The sequence below is a fragment of the Geotrypetes seraphini genome, chromosome 3, assembly GCF_902459505.1.
Source record: "Geotrypetes seraphini chromosome 3, aGeoSer1.1, whole genome shotgun sequence".
Lineage (NCBI taxonomy): Eukaryota > Metazoa > Chordata > Amphibia > Gymnophiona > Dermophiidae > Geotrypetes > Geotrypetes seraphini.
The window spans coordinates 46876135-46898545 of record NC_047086.1 but is presented as its reverse complement, the minus strand read 5'-3'; the positions used below and the strand labels follow the sequence as shown (position 1 = coordinate 46898545).

At 39.7% G+C, this 22411-nt stretch overlaps 1 protein-coding gene across 10 annotated transcripts in view; it reads left to right on the top strand.

Moving 5' to 3' along the window:
• The window catches only part of MYO6 (myosin VI), a 426976-nt gene extending 405186 nt beyond the window's left edge, over window positions 1-21790 (top strand). For 8 of the 10 annotated variants that reach the window (XM_033936482.1, XM_033936481.1, XM_033936480.1 and 5 more), the window contains 4 exons: window positions 5398-5529; window positions 10616-10642; window positions 17019-17237; window positions 20255-21790. In XM_033936482.1, the coding sequence (XP_033792373.1) occupies window positions 5398-5529; window positions 10616-10642; window positions 17019-17237; window positions 20255-20457 (581 nt within the window). In that variant the 3' untranslated portion in view covers window positions 20458-21790. The remainder of the gene's footprint in view (window positions 1-5397; window positions 5530-10615; window positions 10643-17018; window positions 17238-20254) is intronic. The other 2 variants (XM_033936483.1, XM_033936478.1) reach the window with 1 other exon arrangement.
• Window positions 21791-22411: the final 621 nt, after the last annotated feature.

Genomic DNA, 22411 nt, shown 5'->3' with positions numbered 1-22411 from the left:
GGCCATTCATACTCTGATTCTTATGTGAGCCAAGGATAATGAAGCCATTGTGACATCACTGATGTGATTGGCTCTTAGGCACTGGTGGAATGAGGCATTATGACATCACAATATCTGCTCTGGATACCAGAGACTGTCATTCTTTAGTGTCTGTTTCAACCTCAGTCCTTCTACACCAGCATTCTTCAAAGCAAAGCTTGAGGGTCAGTGGTTGTGGCCATTCATACTCTGATTCTTCCCTCTCTCTTTAAAGAATGACACGAAGATGGTTTCCCGCGGGGACGGGAACGGTGATGAATTTTGTCACCGTGTCATTCTCTAGCTGATACCAAGGATATTCTTTCTAATCTTCCTTGTCATACTGTTCCACAAATCTGCTGCTAGTCCTATTTTCACATCCTGATGTTCCGTAGTTCTTTCTTGATCGACACCTTAAGAAGAAGCTCCTGTCCTGATCTACGGGTCTAGCCTAGTAAGTTTAATAGTGTCAGCTTGTTTCATTTTTCCACCAAATAACCTAGTTTCCCTTCTCACAAAGACTGGATATCACCATAAGCATTTTAAATTTACTGCAGGACTGAAAGCAGTAGGCAGTGAGTGCAATGTCTCCAGGATGGTGACAACTCTATTTCTGCGTGGCCTCCCTCAAATTATCCTTGCAACAGCAATAATCCGGATCCAAGTACAAGTCTGTGGTCTGCAGCTGCTTTAATACTGCATAGCATGATTGGGAAGACTGAGAGCCTGGAAAATGCTTCAACAAAAATTACGTAGGCATTTTTAAGCTTTCTCCAGCATTACATTACATTATGATTTATATTTTGCTACTACCCTGAAGAGTTCAAATTGGATCACAAAGAAAAGCAATGACTAGGATCAAACCCAGTTAAACAATCATAATATGAATAATTTCTCTTCAACCAATCGCCTAAAAAGTTTGTAAATAAATGTGTTTTTAATAATCTCCTAAATGTCATGTAATTATCTTCAGCTTTTATTTAAAAAAACAAACAAACCAAAAAACATTATTTCAAATTGTAGGCTTGATTTAAAAAAAAAAAAAAAAAAAGACCTAAACCAATGACTAAACTGTTTTATCTGTTTAGGACTTGGGAACTTAATATTAAACAAATTTTGAGGGTGGTGACCTGTTTGCCCTGATTGTAAAGAGGTTAAATCCAGTAAATACAAAGGAGAAATCCATTATAGAATTTTAAAAAACCATTGTACAGGTTTTAAATTGAATACAGGCAGTAACAGGAAGCCAATGCAATAACTTCACATAAGGGTAATCCTGTCAAATTTAGATAAAGAAAATATCAACCTTACTGTGATATGTTGAATGTTCTAGAATTTTAAGAGATACTTAGGACAACCTATATACACTATGGGCTCCTTTAATGAAGGTACGTTAGGGCCTTAATACGCAGAATAGCCGCCTCCTTTTAAGCAGGTGGCAGATTTTCGGCTAGCGCATGCTAAACTTCTGCGTGTGCTAAAACCGGTAGCGCACTTTCGTAAAAGGAGCCCTATATTACAGTAGTATAACAGCCTGCACAACAAGAGTAAATGCTGATTCCTCAAAATATTTACAGATTATAGGGCAATGGTCAGACCACACTTGGAATAATGTGTCCAACATTGGTCTCCCAACCTAAAGAAGGATATAAAACTGCTGGAGAGGGTGCAGAGACGAGCAACGAAGCTAATAAAAGGTATGGAGAACTTAGAATACGAGGAATGACTTAAGAGACTGGGATTGTTCTCCCTTGAGAAAAGGAGACTGCGAGGGGATATAATCGAGACTTTCAAAATACTGAAAGGAATCGACAAAATAGAGCAGGAAAAAAAATTATTTACAATGTCCAATGTGACACGGACAAGAGGACATGGACTGAAGTTAAAGGGGAACAAGTCCAGGACAAATATCAGGAAGTTCTGCTTCACGCAGCGAGTGGTGGACACCTGGAATGCTCTCCCAGAGGAAGTTATTGCGGAATGCACCGTTCTAGGATTTAAAAGCAAATTAGATGCACATCTCCTTACGAGAGGCATAGAGGGATATGGGTGACTAAAATTACGCCAGGTGTACACCTGGCTGGGCCTCCGCGTGTGTGGATCGCTGGACTTGATGGACCGAAGGTTTGATCCGGAGATGGTAGTTCTTATGTTCTTATTACCCTCAATCTTTTTTAGTGAGTAATTTAATTTGATGATCCGATGATCCATTGCAAGATTATTATTCAACTGCACTCCCAAGACTCATGTTTGTAAATCAAAATGATCATATTTATTAGTCATGAGTGTTCTAAGAGAATCCGATTCACTTGCCATCTCCCTTTAGCTCAGCTTGTGGGGAATGGTCAGAATCGTATATCTGAAGAACATGTTTCTTGGTGTTTTGGTTGTATCTTAGTTTCTCTGTTCAAAGATGCCAACTTTTCCAGCTCAAAAGGTGACTTGTGTAAAAGAAACAAACTGAGACTTGATCAGTAAACCGCTTTTCTCCATGAAATTATCTACTTAGTGGCTGAAAAATTAGGGCATTCCTGGATGTAAATAAAATCACTCAGCTGAAACAGGAAAGTTCCTGTGAGCAAGGCTTGTCTATTGAAGCACTTTATGATTTAAAATGTCTCTGTAAATGCTTAATCTTCCATCAGAGGATGCAATTTTTTTAAAAATCCAAATCAATTGCTAGAATCTCTGAAGGACAAAGAAAAGCTTTGTAATAGGAGCTCATCCAGAAACACTGTTTCTTGCTCATTAAGAGGGAATTCACTAAGAATTAAATTGTCTGACTGTTTTAATGAACTATAATGATAACACTGGCCAACACTCATTTTGGTGCCTCAAATGTTAGACCTGTTTCTGGGTATATTTGACCTGCTGATGCTCCAAAAATAGCACCAGTTTTCTCCTTTCAGCTCTAGTTTTTGAAATACAGAACATGTGCCATATACCACTCTTCACTCTGCTCACCCATTAAAAAATCAGGATATTTTAATGTATCAGTGTTTAAATTAATATCTTTTAAGCATGAAGGAAACATATTAAAAATTAAAAGAAAGTGTACAACATGGATACCTACTTATTCCATACCAAAAGCACAAATTTATGATACAAAATTTCCAGTCATTCGACACACAAGAAGCTTCTTTTGTAAGACTTCCAAGAGTAGGATCTGCCAGAATAATCCTGCATAAGATTCCAACAATAGTCTGCCCATCATGTGTGCATCCTATCTTCCTTGTTATCTGGCTTCCATTATTTTTGTGTCTTGGTGAAATCTTTCACCTTGCTCTTCGTTTAAGTCACCAAGGTTCTCTGGAAAACGATCTAAGTGACTGTGCAGAAAATGGACTTTTAACATTCATGTTATAGCCAAGCCTTTTGAAATGAAAGAGCATATCCTCTACTAATTGTATGTAGTTGCAGTGGTGTACCAAAGGGGGGGGCGGGGGAGCGGTCCATCCCGGGTGCAAGCCCCAAGGGGGTGCACAACTGGCCACTCACCGGGAAATAGGCTGCCACTACCGCCATCGGGAACAAGCCAGCGTCGAGTTCTCCCTCCCTGCTTTTCTTCCCCATGGGGCTGACCAACTCTCGCCACCCAACGTCAATTCTGACATCGGAGAGGACGTTCTGGGCCAGCCAATCGCTGCCTGGCAGGCCCGGAACATCCTCTCCGACATTAGAATTGATGTCGGGCGGCGAGAGTTGGTTGGCCCCAAGGGGAAGAAAAGCAGGGAGGGAGAACTCAGCGCCGGCCTGTTCCCGATAGTGGCAGTGGCAGCCTTTCCCCGGCGGCAGTGGCAGCAGCATGTTTCCTAATGGCGGTGGCATGGGGGAGGGCAGGGAGAAAGAAAGAAAGGTGGCAGAGTGAAACAAAGAAAGAAAGAAAAAATGGGGCACGGAGAGAGAGAAAGACATAGAGAAAGAAAGGGGGCAGGGTGAAAGAAAGAAAGAAATGGGGCACGGAGAGAGAGAGAGAGAAAGACAGACATAGAGATAGAAAGGGGGCATGGAGAGAGAAAGAAAGAAGGGGGCAGGGTGAAAAGAAAGAAATGGGGCACGGAGAGAGAGAGAGAGAAAGACAGACATAGAGAAAGAAAGGGGGCATGGAGAGAGAAAGAAAGAAGGGGGCAGGGTGAAAAGAAAGAAATGGAGCACGGAGAGAGAGAGAAAGACAGACAAACAGAAAGAAAGGGGGCATGGAGAGAGGAAAAAAAAGAAGGGGGCAGGATGAAACAAAGAAAAAGTTGGGGGAGGGAATGAGGTCTGGAGGAGAGAAAGCATACAGGAGGCTGAAAGAAGGGAAAAATATTGGATGCACAGTCAGAAGAATAAAGTGCAACCAGAGACTGATGAAATTACCAAACAAAGGTAGGAAAAATGATTTTATTTTCAATTTAGTGATCAAAATGTGTCCGTTTTGAGAATTTATATATGCTATCTATATTTTGCACTATGGCCCCCTTTTACTAAACCGCAATAGCGTTTTTTAGTGCAGGGAGCCTATGGGCGTCAAAAGCAGCGTGGGACATTCAGCGTAGCTCCCTGCGCTAAAAACCACTATCGCGGTTTAGTAAAAAGGGAGGGGGTATATTTGTTTATTTTTGTATAGTTGTTACTGAGGTGACATTGCATAAAGTCATCTGCCTTGACCTCTTTGAAAACCCGCGGAATATAAATGATAATTAACATTCTCTCTGCGTACAGTGTGCTTTGTGTTTTTTAAATTTTATTGTTGGTAGATCATTTTGACTTGGCCACAAAGGTAAGGGGGAGGGAGGGAGGGGAGCTGCTGAAAGACATCTAGTAATCCTTGCAGGCTTGACTGTGCAGGGAATTATTTTTGTAAAATCATGTTTTGTTATGTGACTGGCATTATTTAGACTTTAATTTCTATGAATGAAAATGATATAAAATTACTTGCTTGTTTTTATGTGTGTGCGCTGAAGGAAAGTGGAGAGAGAGTGGGCTGAGGGTGCTGAAGGGAAATGGGGAAGAGAGAGTGGGGAGAAGACGCTGATTTATAAATTGACAATTGTACAGAATATTGTTTCTTTTTATACTTTAATATAATAAGTTCAATATAAAACAATTCAAGGCTTGTGTGGATGGAATCAGGTGGTTTGCGGGGATGGGGGCCGAGCTTACAGGGATTAGTCCAATAAAATGGTATTTTCTTATTTCTCATTATTTGTTTTATTTTTATTTGTTAATTTGTAAAGTGGTGATTGTTATGTATCAGTTTTTTCAAATTTACATCTACTGTCTTTATATTTTGCACAGTATTAGAGGATATGTGTTACTGTTTTTGTGGTGTTGTGGTGTTGCATTGTATGTGTATGCATTAAATGTGCTTCACATATATTTTGCTCTGTTTTTAAGATATTGAGCTGCTAGCAGCCTGCAGAGAGGAGTTTCACAGACGGCTAAAAGTTTATCATGCTTGGAAATCCAAGAACAAGAAGCGTAATGCAGAAACAGACCAGCGTGCTCCCAAATCAGTCACAGATTATGGTAAGACTAATCCTTTGTCTGAAGGAAGTAACTTTTGCAACAGATCTTCATTAGAAAGTTCAGCGCTGGTTAGCTAAAATTCTGTATATGTAGTTGGGGAAAAAATCAAAAGGGCTGCCATGAAGATTTGATCATGGAAAGCTTCATTTTGAAAATAGATTCTGCACAGCACTGATCCTGTCTAAGTGCAGGATAACGTCAAAACCAATGTAATTGATTCATTGATAGTCAAAAATTAAAAATGACCTTAATAAATAGTCATTCAGAACATGGAGCTCTAAAATGTGAACATAGTGATTATTTTAAAAGCTTCTCCACTTGTAAGTGGCAGCTTTTAAATGTCTTCTGGAGTGACCCAGAAGTATGAATACCATTTAACGTTTTGTATTTTGAATTTCAAAACAGGGGCAATTCAACTAAACAGTAAGGAGACGTGAAGAGGATGTTGAGGTGTATTTATTTATTTACACTTCCCCTAAGACACATTTAAGTGTCTGCTCTAAGGGAAAGTGTAAACACCGATGTCCAGTTTCCCCAAAATGCTAGCTCCCCAACCTCCTGATTAACCAAGGACCCATATGCAATGTCTCCCACCTGATGGCAGCATGACTCTCCCTTCCTCTGAGTAACTGCTAACCTCCATAGCAGCTGACTCCCCCCTTCCCAAAAGTATACTGCTTCCTTTCAGCATCTGAACTTCCCACCTCCCTCCCATGCACCCTCACTGGTTAGGAATATCCCCCTCATATGTGGACAGGAGCCCAACACATAGCATTCTTTCTCAATTTTGGTGACCATTTTGAAGGGGCAGGAAAACAAAATGGGAAGGAGTAGACATTGTTCCTCTCCCACTAGATAACAGGGACCCTTGTTAGGTTAAGGGCAGTATGGGAGGGGCTGCTTGAGGGCTTGAACTTTGATGTGCCTAACCCTGGTTGGGGAGATTGCCATGTGTCTGGCTCTTGCCCATATGTGGTGGACCTCCCTCATTGGGGGGAATTTCAGATGCTGCTGAGAGCCCTGTCCTGGAAGGGAGGGTACTGTTGGGGGTGGGAACTGTCTGTTGAATTGTGATGCTGCTACTGGGGTCATTTGCAGAGTAACAGCCATTTTAGAAAGCTGCTCTCTTAGGTATGTAGAGGAAAAATTATGGAGTAGATATTCAAAACATTTTAAATTACCAGGAGAGGCTTCTGGCTGTTTAAATTGCTTGTCTGGGACTATTTGAAAATAGTCAGCAGCACTTAAATGGATAGCGCCACTGAATATCCCCTATAAACACCCATGCCAAAACTAGCTAGTTTGCTTAACAGGCTCGGTTTCCCCATTGATGCAGAGTCAACTGGATACTGGACTGAATATTGACTCATGTCAAGTTAACTTTTGGGTCATGGAATGAAGTGCTGTCTTCCTCCCTCCTTCCCTCACGATCCCCCTGGCATATCTAGAACCACCCTTTCAAGTCTCCCTTTTCTACTCACTTACCGTACTCTTGAATGTTGCAAGACCCCACTCCCAGAACCAAAGCAAGACCACTCCCCACCAGATCCCCTGGACTGCCCTTTGTCCCAATTCTGTTGTAATCAGTAGACCATAGAGATATGCCATCTGCTGGCCATAATGAACTAGACTAGCATGCATGAAAAACAGGTGAGATAATACAATAGGTGTTACTTTTAGGCACACAAGGGCTGATTTTCAGGCCATAGGAGGCAGTCTGGCTACCTCTTGTGGTCAGCAATGACCCTGGAAATTCAATGTCAGAGTCATGTGCGTGACCAACATTGAATTTCTGGTCTATTTTTTTGCTGCATATGACATAGCCGGTGAGTCACTAAATATCGGCTTTGCTGGCTAAGTCAGTGGTCAAAGATAAACCTGCTGTTTAGGTGAGTCTATCTGGCCACTAATCTTAGCTGGTCAGCCAATGAATATTGGTCCTGACTGGCTACTCAGTGGGATATATAGCAGCTACTTCCTGCTGAATATTAACGATTAGCCAACTTAGTGCTATTTAGCTGATAAAAAGTAGTAGTAGTAGGAGTTGTTCCTAGCAGACTAAATAGTGCTGAATATCAGGTGGACAGTCTTTGGCTTTGAATACTATGAATGAAAAAGATGTATCTTATGCCATTTTCTGAAGAACTGCACTAATGTTATATGTTACAAATCTATTTATATTCTGATAAATTCATTTGAATTTCAAAATATTAAAGATGGCTTAGGCCACAGTGCTTCATGTAGCAGGTTGGGAGATTGGGACAGCGTGGCCCGAGTCCATCACTTGAAACCTATAAAGAGGCTTAAGACTATAGGCATTACTGGTGGGTCCTCTCTGGCCAAAGAGTGGCGCTGATGCTTAGTCCAGAGGAGACTCTCTTCTTGCTTTCAGAACAACACAGGTTCCATTGTCAGCCCGGCTTGCTATGTGGGGTAAGACAAAGGTATGCAGAAGTGGGTTGAGGTTGCATAAAAGTAGAAAAGTGTGTGTGTGTTTGGGGGTGGGACAGTGATGCTATGTCATACCGACATATAGTTCATGCTTCACAAATTGTGAAGTTAAGCGTATAAATTACATATTGAAGCAGAGTTTGGCTGCTTCATGAGCCAACCTAATGTAACCTTGAGAAAGTCTGATCCATTCTTGGCAAAACTACACTCTGGTCTGTTCTGTATCTTGCGCATTATCTTTCCTGAGCTTGCTCCTCTAAACTGACATTGGAAAGCAGATTTTTTTTAATGTATATAGACTGAAATTTTGATAAGTATATAAAATGAACCTTTTTCTCAGTACTCCCGCATATGTATGAACTTGTCTGTCGCAGATTTGATTATGGCTCCAAATCTCATATGTCTGTAAAGTAGCCCTTCAGCTTGTCCACTTGGAGGTCAGTTCTGTTACCATTGTGCCCCATTAAAGAAGCCAGCCATTTAAAGTATAACTGATGTGCCCCATCATTTCAGGACTTGACCTATATCTGAAATTAGAAGGTACTTTTGGAGGTCTCTACGACTTACTCAACCCAGAGCTCCCCTCTGCTAGGTCCCATCAGGAGACACCTTTGCCCTAATGTGTCCTTTAATTGCAGAGCCTTATTGCATATGAATGGCAGGAAACAATCCAAATAACACTCCCCCCTCATTCTATATAACTTGGTGTCAATAGAGTAGTAGCAATTAAGCCTGTCAAAAGCACCAAAATTGATGTTTATGCTCATAAGTGTATCCTATAAAGCAGGGGAGGGCCACAACTCAGTTGGGTTATAGGATTTCCCTAATGAATATCCATGAGATCTTTTTGCATACAGTGGAAACAGTGCATGTAAATAAATCTTGTACATATTAATTGAGGAGATCTTGAAAACCCAACTGGGTTGCAGCCCTTGAGGACCGAGATGGATGACCCTTACTATAAAGTATACGCCAAAGTTACTGAGTACTTAATTCTGAGGGGGCCTATACATGTGCACATCACTGAGTGACATGTACAACTTATAGAATACCTTTACTTACACGCATTGCATTACATACATCGACATGCCAACTTATACCAGCCATTGACCTGCTGTAAGTAGGTGTGCCTACATTTTAGTGTACCAATCAGGGCTGTGGAGTTGGTATACCAAGCCTTTGATGCCAATGTCTTTATTTTTCTACTGTCTAACCCTAACTCATAAATGTATAGTAAATCTAAGAACAGAATTTGATTAATTACAGAAACATAGGATATTTCATTATGTACAAAATTAGGATCACAAAATATATTTATTTGAAATTAGAACAAATAACCTGAATAAAATTATATAGGTATAAAATGATAAATTTATCATATATCATAATGTTGTAAATTCTTTATTTTGAAGCTTCAGTCAGAACTGGTACATTTTTACCAACTGGGGCCGATATTCAGCTGGCACTGGGCAGTGTGTTGTCCACCTGATGCCAGCACTCAACTTGAATATTCAGTGCTGGGCTGTTTTCGGTGACCTGCATTGTATATTTAGTTTTCTTTTTAACCGCAGCAAGTTAATTGGTTATGTTGATATTTGGCACTAGCTGGTTAAGTTCTTGTTGGCTAAAGACAGGCCTGCTATTCATGCAGCCTGTTTTAGCTGCTAAATATGCCCAGTTAAGCGCTGAATATCCACGCCTAGCCAGCTATGTTGCACGATTTAGCCAGTTAACAGCTAGCGTAATCGCGAATATTCAGTAGAAAATAGCCAGCATCAATATGATATTTAACCTGTTCCTGGCTGGTTGAATAGTTTTAAATATCGGGGAGTCTGACTCCATCCAAAATTGCTTCCAACTCTGACTCCACAGCCCTGGTACCATTGCTTTGTGCTAGTATTAGAAACTGAGGTACTCCTAAGTGCCATTATAAAATTATCTCTAAGCCTACTCCATTGTGGTGCCTACATCTTTGTACCAAGCTATAGAATTGCCCCTTATGTGTTTTTCAGAGCTACGAATGTTTTCTTTTCAGGAAACACATTTGTATTTTGCTGAAGAACTTTGAGACATGCCATTTAAAATTGATGTTTGGTTAGCAGGAAGGTGGTGCTGATGACACACACTACTGCAAGTTACAGGTTAGAAGACAGCAAATAGTGACAGGTGTTAACCTTTGGTCTTTCTGCTGTAGAGACATCAAAAAGAACAACTTCAATTTTTCTTAACATGTTAAGGTTTATAGATGATATAGAATGACAGGGGGGTTTTTTCTCACTGGCATTCTTTTAGTAAATATTTGCTGACTGTAAATACATAGTTATGCTCCTACTGTGGCTGGAAAATAAAAATGATTTTACTGCTTCATCACTGGGTCTACTTGCCCATTCAATGCAAGCATTCCATTGAGGTCTTTAATTTAATTTCTGCAGTGTTATTGGCGATGATTTTGGACATCTAATGGATTAACTAGCTTTCTGCTTGGAAAATAATAAAAACTGAAGACATATTTGGAGTCAGTCAGAAGTCCCCAGGAGTCTGGCTACCTGGATTTATGAAATGGAATGTGTACGTTCAATTATAAGCAGCAGTGTACTTGTAATATGGTTTTACAATGTAAAATATCTATTTGCAGATTTTGCTCCATTTTTGAACAACACACGTAAGTGGTGGTGGTAATGGGAGATGGTAATGCGTTCAGACTAACTTCCAGGAGGGGGATGACCCCATAAGCTTTGTACAACTAACCTTATCTAAAATATTTTGCTACAGTGATATGACCAGATCCAAGGGTGTAGTATACAGAAGTATAAATATTTAGATCACTTAACCATGGTGTACGTAGCTCTTGCCTATTTTCTGCAGAGTAATATATACAGTCGCTATTTATATTATTTAGTTTTTCAAGTGTTTTGTTAGAAATACACCATGGTATTTTTGTCTGTGACTTGTAAGGACGTGCATGTTTTGGGACCCTTTTGCCAAGGTGTGCTAAACCCTAACGCTGACTGAAAAACACTTACTGGAGGACATGTGCAAGCCACCTGCAGAAATTTTCCTGTTTTCATGGGCTAAGCATGCATGTTTTTTTCATTTTTAATGGACAGAGTGAGAATGTCTGCTCTAACCACTTAGCACATCCATATTACTGCACATTAAGGCCTGGATTCTCTAAAAAGTGCTGCCAAACTCAGTAAAAAATGCCATTGAAACGATGTTTTTAACTGAATTTCAAGGCACCTAATGGTGCCTAAAGAGCCGGCACTTATGAACAAATTAGCACAAGACCTACAAACGTTTTTTAAATAGCTTATTTTATGGATACAGTAAAAAATAGACTTAGCACATGGGAAAATCTTGCATTAGAAAGCGCTAAGCTAATTTCTTAGCATATCTTAGTAAAAGGGTCCCTAAGTACCTGAAAAAAATTTAGTGCAAGCTAAATTGATGCACATTTTTAATTATCATTAAAAATTAATAATATACATTAGCTTTTTTTTAAATTATGCGACATGAACCCAAAAAAAATCATCCTAAAGTTGGGGTGGGGTGGGTGGCAACCAGAAAATGAGCCAAAATGTTTGCCTTGTGAACTAATGATCTACTATAGTTTATTATAGCTATAAAAGATGTTCATTTTACTGTAGCAAAAATCTGCAGAGCTTGGGTCTTAAGCAAGTCTAGCCTTGGTGAGGGTGTCTGGCTTTGAAGGTTAAAAGCTATATGTACTGTTTAATAGTTATATTCAGTATGATTGCTACTGGAAGTGAAAACCATAGACTTTAATAAAGAAAGAGCAGTTCATGGCTACATTTAAGCATGTCCAGAGAAAAAAAAAGCTCTGTTTCTGAGTTTGTTTAAGAAATAATATAGTATAAAAAATATAATTAACATGGCTGCTAAGAGACTACAATGGGAGCTCACGGCAGCCATTTCCTATGAGTGATCTGCACGGGGCAGGAGCGTAGGAAGCAGAGGGGTGGGTCAGAGCCGTCCCGAATATTATTTGCAGTTTTTTAATATTTGCGGGTCGGCTTTGCCCCCTAACCCCCATGGATATGGAGGGAGAAGTGTATTTCTATATGGTCATTAGATATATCTAAGCCTAGATTTAAGCCATAGAGTAATATGGACACCCATAGGTGGTAATCGGAGTGCAGGTCCGTGGCTTTTTACCTAGGACAGTTGCTACTCTGACTGGCTTTTGTGGAGGGGGGGGGGACAGATGACTTCCCTTTTATGTAGTAACATAGTAAATAGCAGCAGATAAAGACTTTGGTGGTCCATCCAGTCTGCCCACTTACACATTCATTCTTGAGTCAACAGTCCAATAGTATTATTACAGTATTTTACTTGCTGAGTTCCACTTCACGATGCCTTCTCTCTCACTGATACATACATCACTTATAGTCATAATACTGTATACAGTGTGAATGTGATATAAAACACTCATTCTTCATCTTGATCCTGATATGTCCTTGCCATTTTTGAGGCTCGAACTGTTAGTCTTTCTGGCATTGCCCCATGTCCCAATATCTGAAGTTGCTGTCAAATCCCACTCCAGCCCATTCTGATCTGTCCTGCCTTATATGAGACAGAAAGGAAATGGAGTTCCTAGAATGAATAGCAAAGATTCCATTTTGAAAAGTTTCTTATTTAGAAAATGCCAACCAGTTGCGTGTTAGTAAAACAGGAAGAAGAGCTGCTGCAGCCATTTCCGGTGACAATAACAAAGGACCCTCTCACAGAAAAAGAGAATCCCCATAGGATAAAAGGAGAGGAAATACTGCTGGAACCAACAAAAATAAAAATCTAGAAACCATAAATAAAAGGCCCTGATGCCTTAACTTACCAAACAGAACCACCACCTTATCAAAACTGACAGTGACTGCCTCACAGGGCTTGAAAATTTGAAGAAGGTCATTTGTACAAGGGCATTTCCAGAAGTAACAGCAAATTGACACCGCACACTAAAGATAAGTGAAAATGAAAGGTCACTTGGGCAGCCACAAAAACCATACACATGAAGAAAGTACAAAAGTATCTTTATTCAGCATATGCAGGACTCCTGGGCAATAAAAGTTCTGCCTCAGAAGTGTCCAAATGAGGAAAAGCAAGTTATTTTATACCATTCTCATATACATGTCGGGATGCTACCGGGGTGGGGGGGGGGGGGTCCCTATAGGTTAGTTACAGACATTTTTACAACTCATGATTGGTCCTAATGCAAAGCATACCATTGGTCATCTGGGTGTCCTTATGAGACTATAGTAAATACACAACTTTTCTAAGCATTGCAGTTTTGATACATGTTCAGGAGGGCAAGGTACATTATCACTTTCTTACAGCAGAAACAGAAATATAACACGTGATTTCCCAGAAAAAGGCACCCTACTAAGGAAATGAAACTTATCCTAAAATAGTGAGCAAGGCCCACATTCCTTCAGGCAAAATCATAATAGAGGTTGCTGACCCCTTCAAAAATACTTACTGTTATAATGTCTTATAAAAAATTGATTATATACCAAATCAGTAACAGTAATATTTAAGCAAAACACTGGGGAAGCGATGGAGATAAGCGTCAATGACTCTAACCCATTAAGTCTGGATACCACACGTGTGTTTAATCAAGTAGGGTTTCTAAGACCCTTTTACCCTCCTTTTCTATATTTGACACTCTAAAGTGGGATAATTTGTATTTGTGGATGGTTCCAGTTAATCCTACTTTACCATCTTCCTTATCCTGTTAGGAATGCTCCGGTCATCCCAACACAGCTGTCACTGTTGAGAAGGTGGGTCGTGCTGATGCCATTATTTGTGAAAACAGGCACATTTCTTTAGAAATTCTGGCCAGGGAATTGAATGTCAGTATTGGATCTGCACATACCATTGTCATGGAGGTTCTCAAGTATCGCAAGTTGTGTGCACAGTGGGTACGTAGGATTCTGATTGATGAGCACAAGATGATTCATGTGCAGACTTTCACAGCCTGTTTGGTATGGTATAACGATGAAGGAGAAGAAGGCTTTCTGGCATGTATTGATACAGAGGATGAAATCTGGGTGAATCACTATGAGCCTGAAAGCAAGAGGCAGTCTTCACAGTCTTCTGAATGAATGACTACTTCGGAAAATTGTGAGCCATGGAATCGAGGGTGAAATACTCATGTGGATTAAAAACTGGCTGGAACATAGGAAACAGAGAGTGGGGGTAAATGGACAATACTCGGACTGGAAGATCGTCACCAGTGGGGTGCCGCAGGGCTCGGTGCTTGGACAGATTAGAACAGGATTTAAAAATATTTAAAAAGAATCTTAAATGTCTTCTTTTTAAAGAAGCTTTTAACTGACAGATTACAATTTCTCATTTTTTCAGATTTCCTTTCGGTTTCTCATTTTTTCCCTTATCTCCCCATTGTGTTTTCCTTTTATGTAATCTTTAAATAAATATTGTATTTCCTCCCCACCTTCCTAATGTTATCAGCTGTCTTCTTGTCCAAATTTGTTTCCCAGTATGTTTATACGAATAGTAATTGTATAAGTAAGTCTACTCTATTTTATTTATGTAAAACGCTTTGAAATTTTAAAAGCGTTTAATCAAACAATATAATAAACTTGAAACTTGAAACTTGACCCTTGCTCTTCATCATCTTTATAAACGATCTGGACATTGGTACGACGAGTGAGGTGATTAAATTTGCGGATGATACAAAGTTATTCAGAGTAGTGAAGACACGGGGGGATTGCGAAGATCTGCAATGTGACATAATCAGGCTCGAGGAATGGGCATCAACATGGCAGATGAGGTTCAACGTGGATAAGTGTAAAGTGATGCATGTCGGTATCAAAAATCTCATTCATGAATACAGGATGTCCAGGACGGTACTTGGAAAGACCTTCCAGGAAAGAGACTTGGGGGTTCTGATCGACAAGTCGATGAAGCCATCCACGCAATGCACGGCAGCAGCGAAAAGGGCGAACAGAATGCTAGGAATGATAAAGAAAGAGATCACAAACAGATCGGAGAAGGTTGTTATGGCACTGTACCGGGCCATGGTGCGCCCTCACCTGGAGTACTGCGTCCATCACTGGTCGCCATACATGAAGAAGGACACGGTACTACTCGAAAGGGTCCAGAGAAGAGTGACTAAAATGGTTAAGGGGCTGGAGGAGTTGCCAAACAGCAAAAGTTTAAAGAAACTGGGCCTCTTCTTCCTCGAACAGAGGAGATTGAGAGGGGACGTGATCGAACCATTCAAGGTACTGAAGGGAATAGATTTAGTAGATAAGGACAGGTTGTTCTGCCTCGCCAAGTTAGGGAGAACTAGAGGGCACTCTCTAAAATTGAAAGGGGATAGATTCCATATGAACGTAAGGAAGTTCTTCTTCACCCAGAGAGTGGTAGAAAACTGTAACGCTCTTCCGCAGTCCGTTATAGGGGAAAACACCCTCTAGGGATTCAAGACAAAGTTAGACAAGTTCCTGCTGAACCAGAACGTACGCAGGTAGGGCTAGTCTCAGTTAGGGCACTGGTCTTTGACCAGAGGGCCGCCGTGTGAGCAGACTGCTGGGCACGATAGACCACTGGTCTGACCCAGTAGCGGCAATTCTTATGTTCTTATGCTATGTTCTTAAGTGTGTTGAAAATGAGGGTGATTATGTGGAAAAATGACATAGAATTTGTATCTCCAATTGCATTATATATCTCAAAATATTAAATTTGCTTTTACTTTTTGAAACACCCTCATATATGGCATACAAAAATTATTTTTGGCAGTTTTATATATTTGTGTTTTGTTCTACAGGCCTCCGATCTGACATTTAAATAAATGATTGTATTACTCAGATTGCTTTTAATATAATTCATTTAAGGGGTCCTTTTACTAAGGCATGTTAATGGATTTAGTGCGCACTAACCATTAGTGTGCACTAAATGCTAAGAAATCCAAAGGTATAAAACGGGCTCCTTAGTATATATAGCATGCTAATCCTGTTAGTGCATTTTAGGAAAAGGACCCCTCCGTATACAAACCAAGCAAATATCATTTGAAAACGGTTTGTGCTTGTAAAATCTGACTCTCCCCTCCCAGATGAAAATAGTATTCTAACTCCGTGTTTGTCATCGATCCTCTGACTTTATCTTACAAACAATTGTTTTTTTAAAAAAAAATAGGTCCACACATTTCACTAATGACTTCTTTATGTCACTTGTGTGGTGCACCTTAAGGCACCATCCACACAACAGAACACTGATATTTGACTTTCAAGTGAAATTCAGAATATTTTCCCAATTTCTGTTTTCTCTTATCTAGAAGCTGAATCTTTTTCTGAAATGTTAAACAATAGATCCCTAATTTTTGGGTCCGTTGGCTGCTCTTTCAGCTTTTGGTTGGAACTCCCTTCCTTTAGTTTGGGATCCTAGTCCCTCATCAGTATTTCCTTTCCCTTTCCCTTACAGAAAGTCTCCTTTTCTGTATTATCAATGGAAACAGCAACAGCAGCTCTTCTTCCTCCAGTTTTCCTGAAGTGCAACTGTAATGGCCAACATCATCTAAATAGAAAATGTTTCAAAATGGAGTTTATGCAAATAGTTCTAGGGACCCCCATTTCCTTTGCTTTTAAATCTGTATTTCATATGTTTTGCTCTTTAGTGTTTGTATGGCTTGTATTGCTTTTCATCACTGCAAAGAGTCCATTGGATTTGGTGATCTGTAAATAAAAGGGGTCCTCACAGAATAAGAACGGTTCATGTTCCTTTTGATGTTTACAAATTCTATAACCTCTACAGATCGGCCGCTTGATTGGTAAGCAAGCAAGGAAATATGGCTGCTTTGAGATAGTGGAATAGGGGAATCTATGCCCCCCCTTCCCCCCCGAAAAGTTGCTTAGAAAATAAAAGGTGTAGGTAATTTCTGTTAAAATGGTATTTTGACTTGAATTAAATGCCTGCTACTACTTTCTTTTTGGCTGGATTGATGGTTGTGGGATTTTCTGGTCTTTAGTCTGGCCGTTGAACTGTTGCTTGTGTTTCTATACCAGCCCAGCAGAATTTGGCTGCTCAGCTGCCTGCCCGGCAGCAGGAAATTGAAATGAACCGTCAGCAGCGCTATTTCCGCATCCCCTTCATTCGCCCTGTGGACCAGTACAAAGATCCTCAGAACAAGAAGAAAGGCTGGTGGTATGCCCATTTTGATGGTACATGGATTGCCCGACAGATGGAACTTCATCCTGATAAGGCACCAATACTCCTAGTAGCTGGTTGGTATTTTTCCCTACCTCTTCCCCACCCAAAACACTCAATTCTCTCACATGATCAAGAGGTTTTTTAAAATTTTGTTAAATAATACATGCACTCATTTTTCAATAGTGTTAGGTCCCTCCATCCTTTTGTCTTATTATTTTCATTTGTACCCTAAATAATCATTAATGTGCAGTTTTTGTTAACTTTTCAAAGTGGGCATCGGAATACCTGTGATCTTCATTGAGACAGATGAGGCAAAATGTATAATACACATATATTATTCTATAGAAACTGTCCGAAATAGACAACTTATATTTATAGAATTGAAATTTTACCAAACAAAGCCTGCTGATTGATAAGTATGCATCATAATAAAGTATATATCAATTTGAACTAGGTATTGTAACACCTTTACTGAAGCTCATGCAAACTGCTCAGCCTTGACTCCCCAGTCATTAGTAGCGGTATAGAAGCTTCCAGTAAACAATAAATTATGCATATAATTTTATCATAGGAAAGACCATCAGTTAAACAAATGCATCAGACATTATTGAACCTAAAATCAGTATGTGTCTTGCCTATTTCACATTAATCACATCATTTGGTTACCAATATTCAATGTCGTTATTTAATTCCAACTAGCTTTTGAAGATTTTTTTAATGCACATAGAGAAGGGTAAAGAGTTGTGGTTTTGATATACCACCTTTCTATGGTACAGCCAAAGCAGTTCATTAAATGCAGGTATTTTTTTTTGTTTCTAGTGGGCCCACAATCTAAGTAGTCCTTTACCTAAGGTGCGGTAGCCGTTTTAGTGTGCATTAAAAATTAATGCATGCTAAATACTAACGCATCCATTTTATCCTATGGATGCGTTGCCACACGTTATCATTTAGTGCGCGCTAATTTTTAATGAACTAAAATGGCTGGCGTGCCTTAGTAAAAGGACCCCTAAGTTGTGTTTTTTTTACTTGGGAGAGTGGTGGCTTAGGTGACTTACTCAAGGAGCCACAGTGGCAACAACCCAGGTTCTCAGCCCACTGCACTAACCATTAAAGAAAGAGAAAAACACTTATGTCTCTAAATATTTGTAATTTAGGGAGGAAGTTACCAAGGTGCAATAAAAGGCAAGCTTTTACAGCACCTTGGTTGATCATGGGAATCAGCAACCCATGGTATAACAGTCCCATAGGTTGCTGGCTATATTGGTAAATGAATAATTGCTTATGAGCCACCTCACAAGCAATGTTATTCCAGTAGTCTTGGGGGGGGGAGGGGTCTGTTCCCCTATTTCCCCTCTGAACACATTCCCTCACTTTCCTGTGGGTCCTACCAGCATTTTCCTTGGCAATCCAATAGTCTTCAGCCAGAAGTGACACCCACTCACTGCAGCCCTGTCAGCACCACCTGTAAAATGACATCCCTAGTGATAGTCTTGCTAGGGATAATGTTTCCTTGTAAAGATTCAAAGAATGGTGACCAAAATGATTAAGTGGATGGAATTTTTCTCATATGAGAAAAGGCTTAAGAGTTTAGGGCTTTTTAGCTTGAAGAGGAGATGGCTGAGGGAGATACTATATGACAGAGGTCAACAAAAACCTGAGTGAAGTAGAATTGATAACATAGTAAATGACAGCAGATAAAGAGAACTAAATAGTCCATCCAGTCTTCACTAGTCACACACATTATTAGTCCATGATTAAATTGTCTTTCTTTGGCATTTCTGGGCCATAGACCATAGAAGTCCACCAGTACTGTCCTTAGTTTTAAACTACTGGAGTTGCCATCGAAGCCTGCTCCGGCCTATCCTAACTATTTAGTCATTTGTGGAATATAGACCATAACAAACTGTCCAACACTGTCCTCACGTTCTAAATTACTGGAGTTTCTATTGAAGTCTTCTCCAGCCCTTCCTAAACCGGACTGCCATATACAGGACACAGGCAATGGCAGTCTTCCCAGTACCTTCCTTCTTTGCAGCCAGATTCATCTTCTAAGCACCTCTCAGCACATCAAACATACATGCAACCATATAAGGTTTGTTTTTATACCATTCATTTTCTAATTAGAGATCCTCTGTGTTCATCCCATGCCTTTTTCAATTTCATCACAGTTTTAATCTCCTCCACTTCACTTGGGAAATCATTCCAAGCATCAACCACCCTTGACATGAAAAAGAATTTCCTGACATTACTCCCGTGTCTACCACCCCACAACCTCTATTCAGGTCCTCTAGTTTTACCATCTTCTGTTTTCTGGAAAACATTTTGTTTCTATATAATAATACCTTTCAAGTATTTAAGCATCTGTATGATATCTCCCCTCCCCCCTTCCTTCTCTCCTAGAGGAAAGGCCCATAAACTACTATTAAACTAGACGGGGAAAGCCATAATTTATGTCTGGGGTTAATAGCATGGAATCAGGCTACTCTGCCAGATACTCTGGCTTGGCCACTGCTGAGAAGCAGGATACTGAGCTAGATGGCCTAGTGTGGCAATTCTTATGTTCCAGTCTCTATGCTCTTAGTGTAAAACATTTTAGTGGGGAAGTTATCAATGTGGGCTACCATTAAGAAGTGTTCATTAACTAGGTGTCATTACATAAAAAGGGCCCTACCTATGTTAAAATAGCACAAGTTGATGGAAAAATAACCCCGATGGAAAAATAACCCCGATAACTACCGATAATTTCTATAGGCAGTACTGTACATATTATATACAGATGTTTTCTCTGTCCCTAGTGGGCTCATAATCTAAGCTGTTTTTTTGTACCTGGAGCAATAGATGGTTAAGTGACTTGCCAGGCCCGCAAGAAGCTGCACTGGGAATTGAACTCAGTTATCCATGATCTCATGCCACCACACTATTAGGGTACTCCCAACCCATCTTATTAATAGCTAGTATTGATAACTTCCCCCACCCCTTTTTAGGCATGTGCTAGCCAAGGAGCACAAACACCTCATGACATCCGCATTATGAAAACCTTATAACCGAGGATATGTTTGTAATGTACTTGGTTTTGTATTTTTTGTTTCAGGGAAGGATGACATGGAAATGTGTGAGCTAAATCTCGAGGAGACTGGCCTAACTCGAAAAAGGGGGGCTGAAATTTTGCCCAGGCAATTTGAAGAGATTTGGGAGCGCTGTGGAGGGGTCCAGTACCTCCGAAATGCAATTGAAAGTAGACAAGCTCGGCCAACATACGCAACAGCCATGCTGCAGAACCAACTGAAAAATTAAAACAAAAAAATACATTTGCACATATCTTATAAAGCTCTGAGAACCATGGTAGCAATATAAAGGGAGGAATTCCTCTGCCCAAGGATCTCAACATTCCATAATCATTCAAGGGTTATTTTAATATAAAGTGAACAGATTTTATTAATCACAGGGGTTTGCCAGTTTGTACTTCTTGATGTCTCATTTTGTGTTGAGAGTTCATTAGCTATGTGACCCTATAGAAATTTATTTTTTAGCTGAGAAGGTCTTTGCAATTTCTCTCTCTTAAATGGAATTCCAAGACCTTAACTTTTAAACTTCTTTTCCAGGAAGTTGGGGTATACTTCTCATCTGAAAGCTGCTCATCATGTCTATTTACTAACTTTTCCACTTCTCCTTCAAGAGACTGCAACTTAGACTTTTCTTTTTTTTTTGTATATTATGGACCTTGAGTGAAATGGTTTTCTTTAAATATTGAGAAGAGCTACAAAGCCATTTGGTGATAGATGGAGAGTTTCTACTGTGTGTATTGCTGAATTAAATGTTGATAACACTGTATGCTACTGTATGAACACTAGCTTTATTCTACTGAAGATAGCTCCTAGGTATTAACTAAAAATTTATTTGCCCAAGTCATACTAAAACTGAAAAGCCTCCAGATAGATTTAGGTCTATAAAAAGTATAATAAAAACAAAGAAGGAAATTTATCCCATTATTTAATAGTCCTAGAATATTGCTACAATACCACTGGCCAATGACTGTATTCCATTGCTTGTTGGACGTCAAATGACAAAATTCAAATTGTATGTTTACCTGACAACTTTTGTGAGTTTTAATCCCGAGTTTTTCCAGTTGAAAAGCCTTAAGTGCACTTCTCCCTCCGTATTCGCTGTGATAGGGGATTAACAAAACCGCAAATACAGAAAAATCGCGAATAACTTTTTTATATGTTATTTGCTGTTTTCTATTAAAAACCATCGTGAATATGATGAAGCCGCAAATAACATGTTGGGAGACCTGGCCTGTTCCTGAAGAAGAGGCAAAACACGCTGAAGAAAGTGCTGGGAATCATCTAATTTCTCTGTAAAAGCTTGGAATCAGCGATTTCTCTATGCAAGCGGACATAATTTGGGGGGAGGAACCAGCAAGCTAAAGACCATGAATAATCGAAAACACGATTGCTGAAATCGCGAATATGGAGGGAGAAGTGTATAATGAAGATATTGGATAGCTTGGTTCAGTGACTTGTGGAGAAAGCAATGTTAATTAAGGTGAAGGACATTTAGGTTACTTCCTCACTTAGAACTGTGGCTAGTTGCAAATAATAAATATTTAATTAATTTTTTAAGAATATATATTTGTTTCCTCTCTCCCCACTCTACTAGGTTTTTTGTTTTTTTTTAACTTCTCCTTTTGTGCCTGACACTTCATGTGTTCTTAAAAGTAGAGAGGTCATGACAAAATTATGTTTTGACAAGGTAGGACACCAAAAGAAAGGGGTATAGGCAATGGCTAGTAACAGACTAAGGAGGGAAGATATTACATTACATTACATTAGTGACTTCTATTCCGTCTATACCTTGCAGTTCAAGGCGGAATAGAAGGTAAGATAGCTGGATAATTTCCAGAAGAACTTGCAATTAGATAGTAAGATGACTGGACATTTCTAGGTAATATGACAAATAGGTTACATTTAGGTTGCAAATAAAGATTACATTACATTTCAGGGATCTGTATTCTTGGTTGGTATTTTGAGTAGGAGGAGATTACCTAGGTGGAGGCTTTGGGAGGGGAATTAACCTGGGAAGGGGGGGAGGGTTAAGATATCTGGATAAATTTTTTGAAAATGGGTTATTTTATTGTTAACTCAGGATAAACTAGGTCTCATTCCGTAAAATGGGACCTGTGCTAAAATAGCACAAGTTAGAGGTAAAAATAAATCCACCTTTATAAGCTTCCCTCCTAAGGGATTCT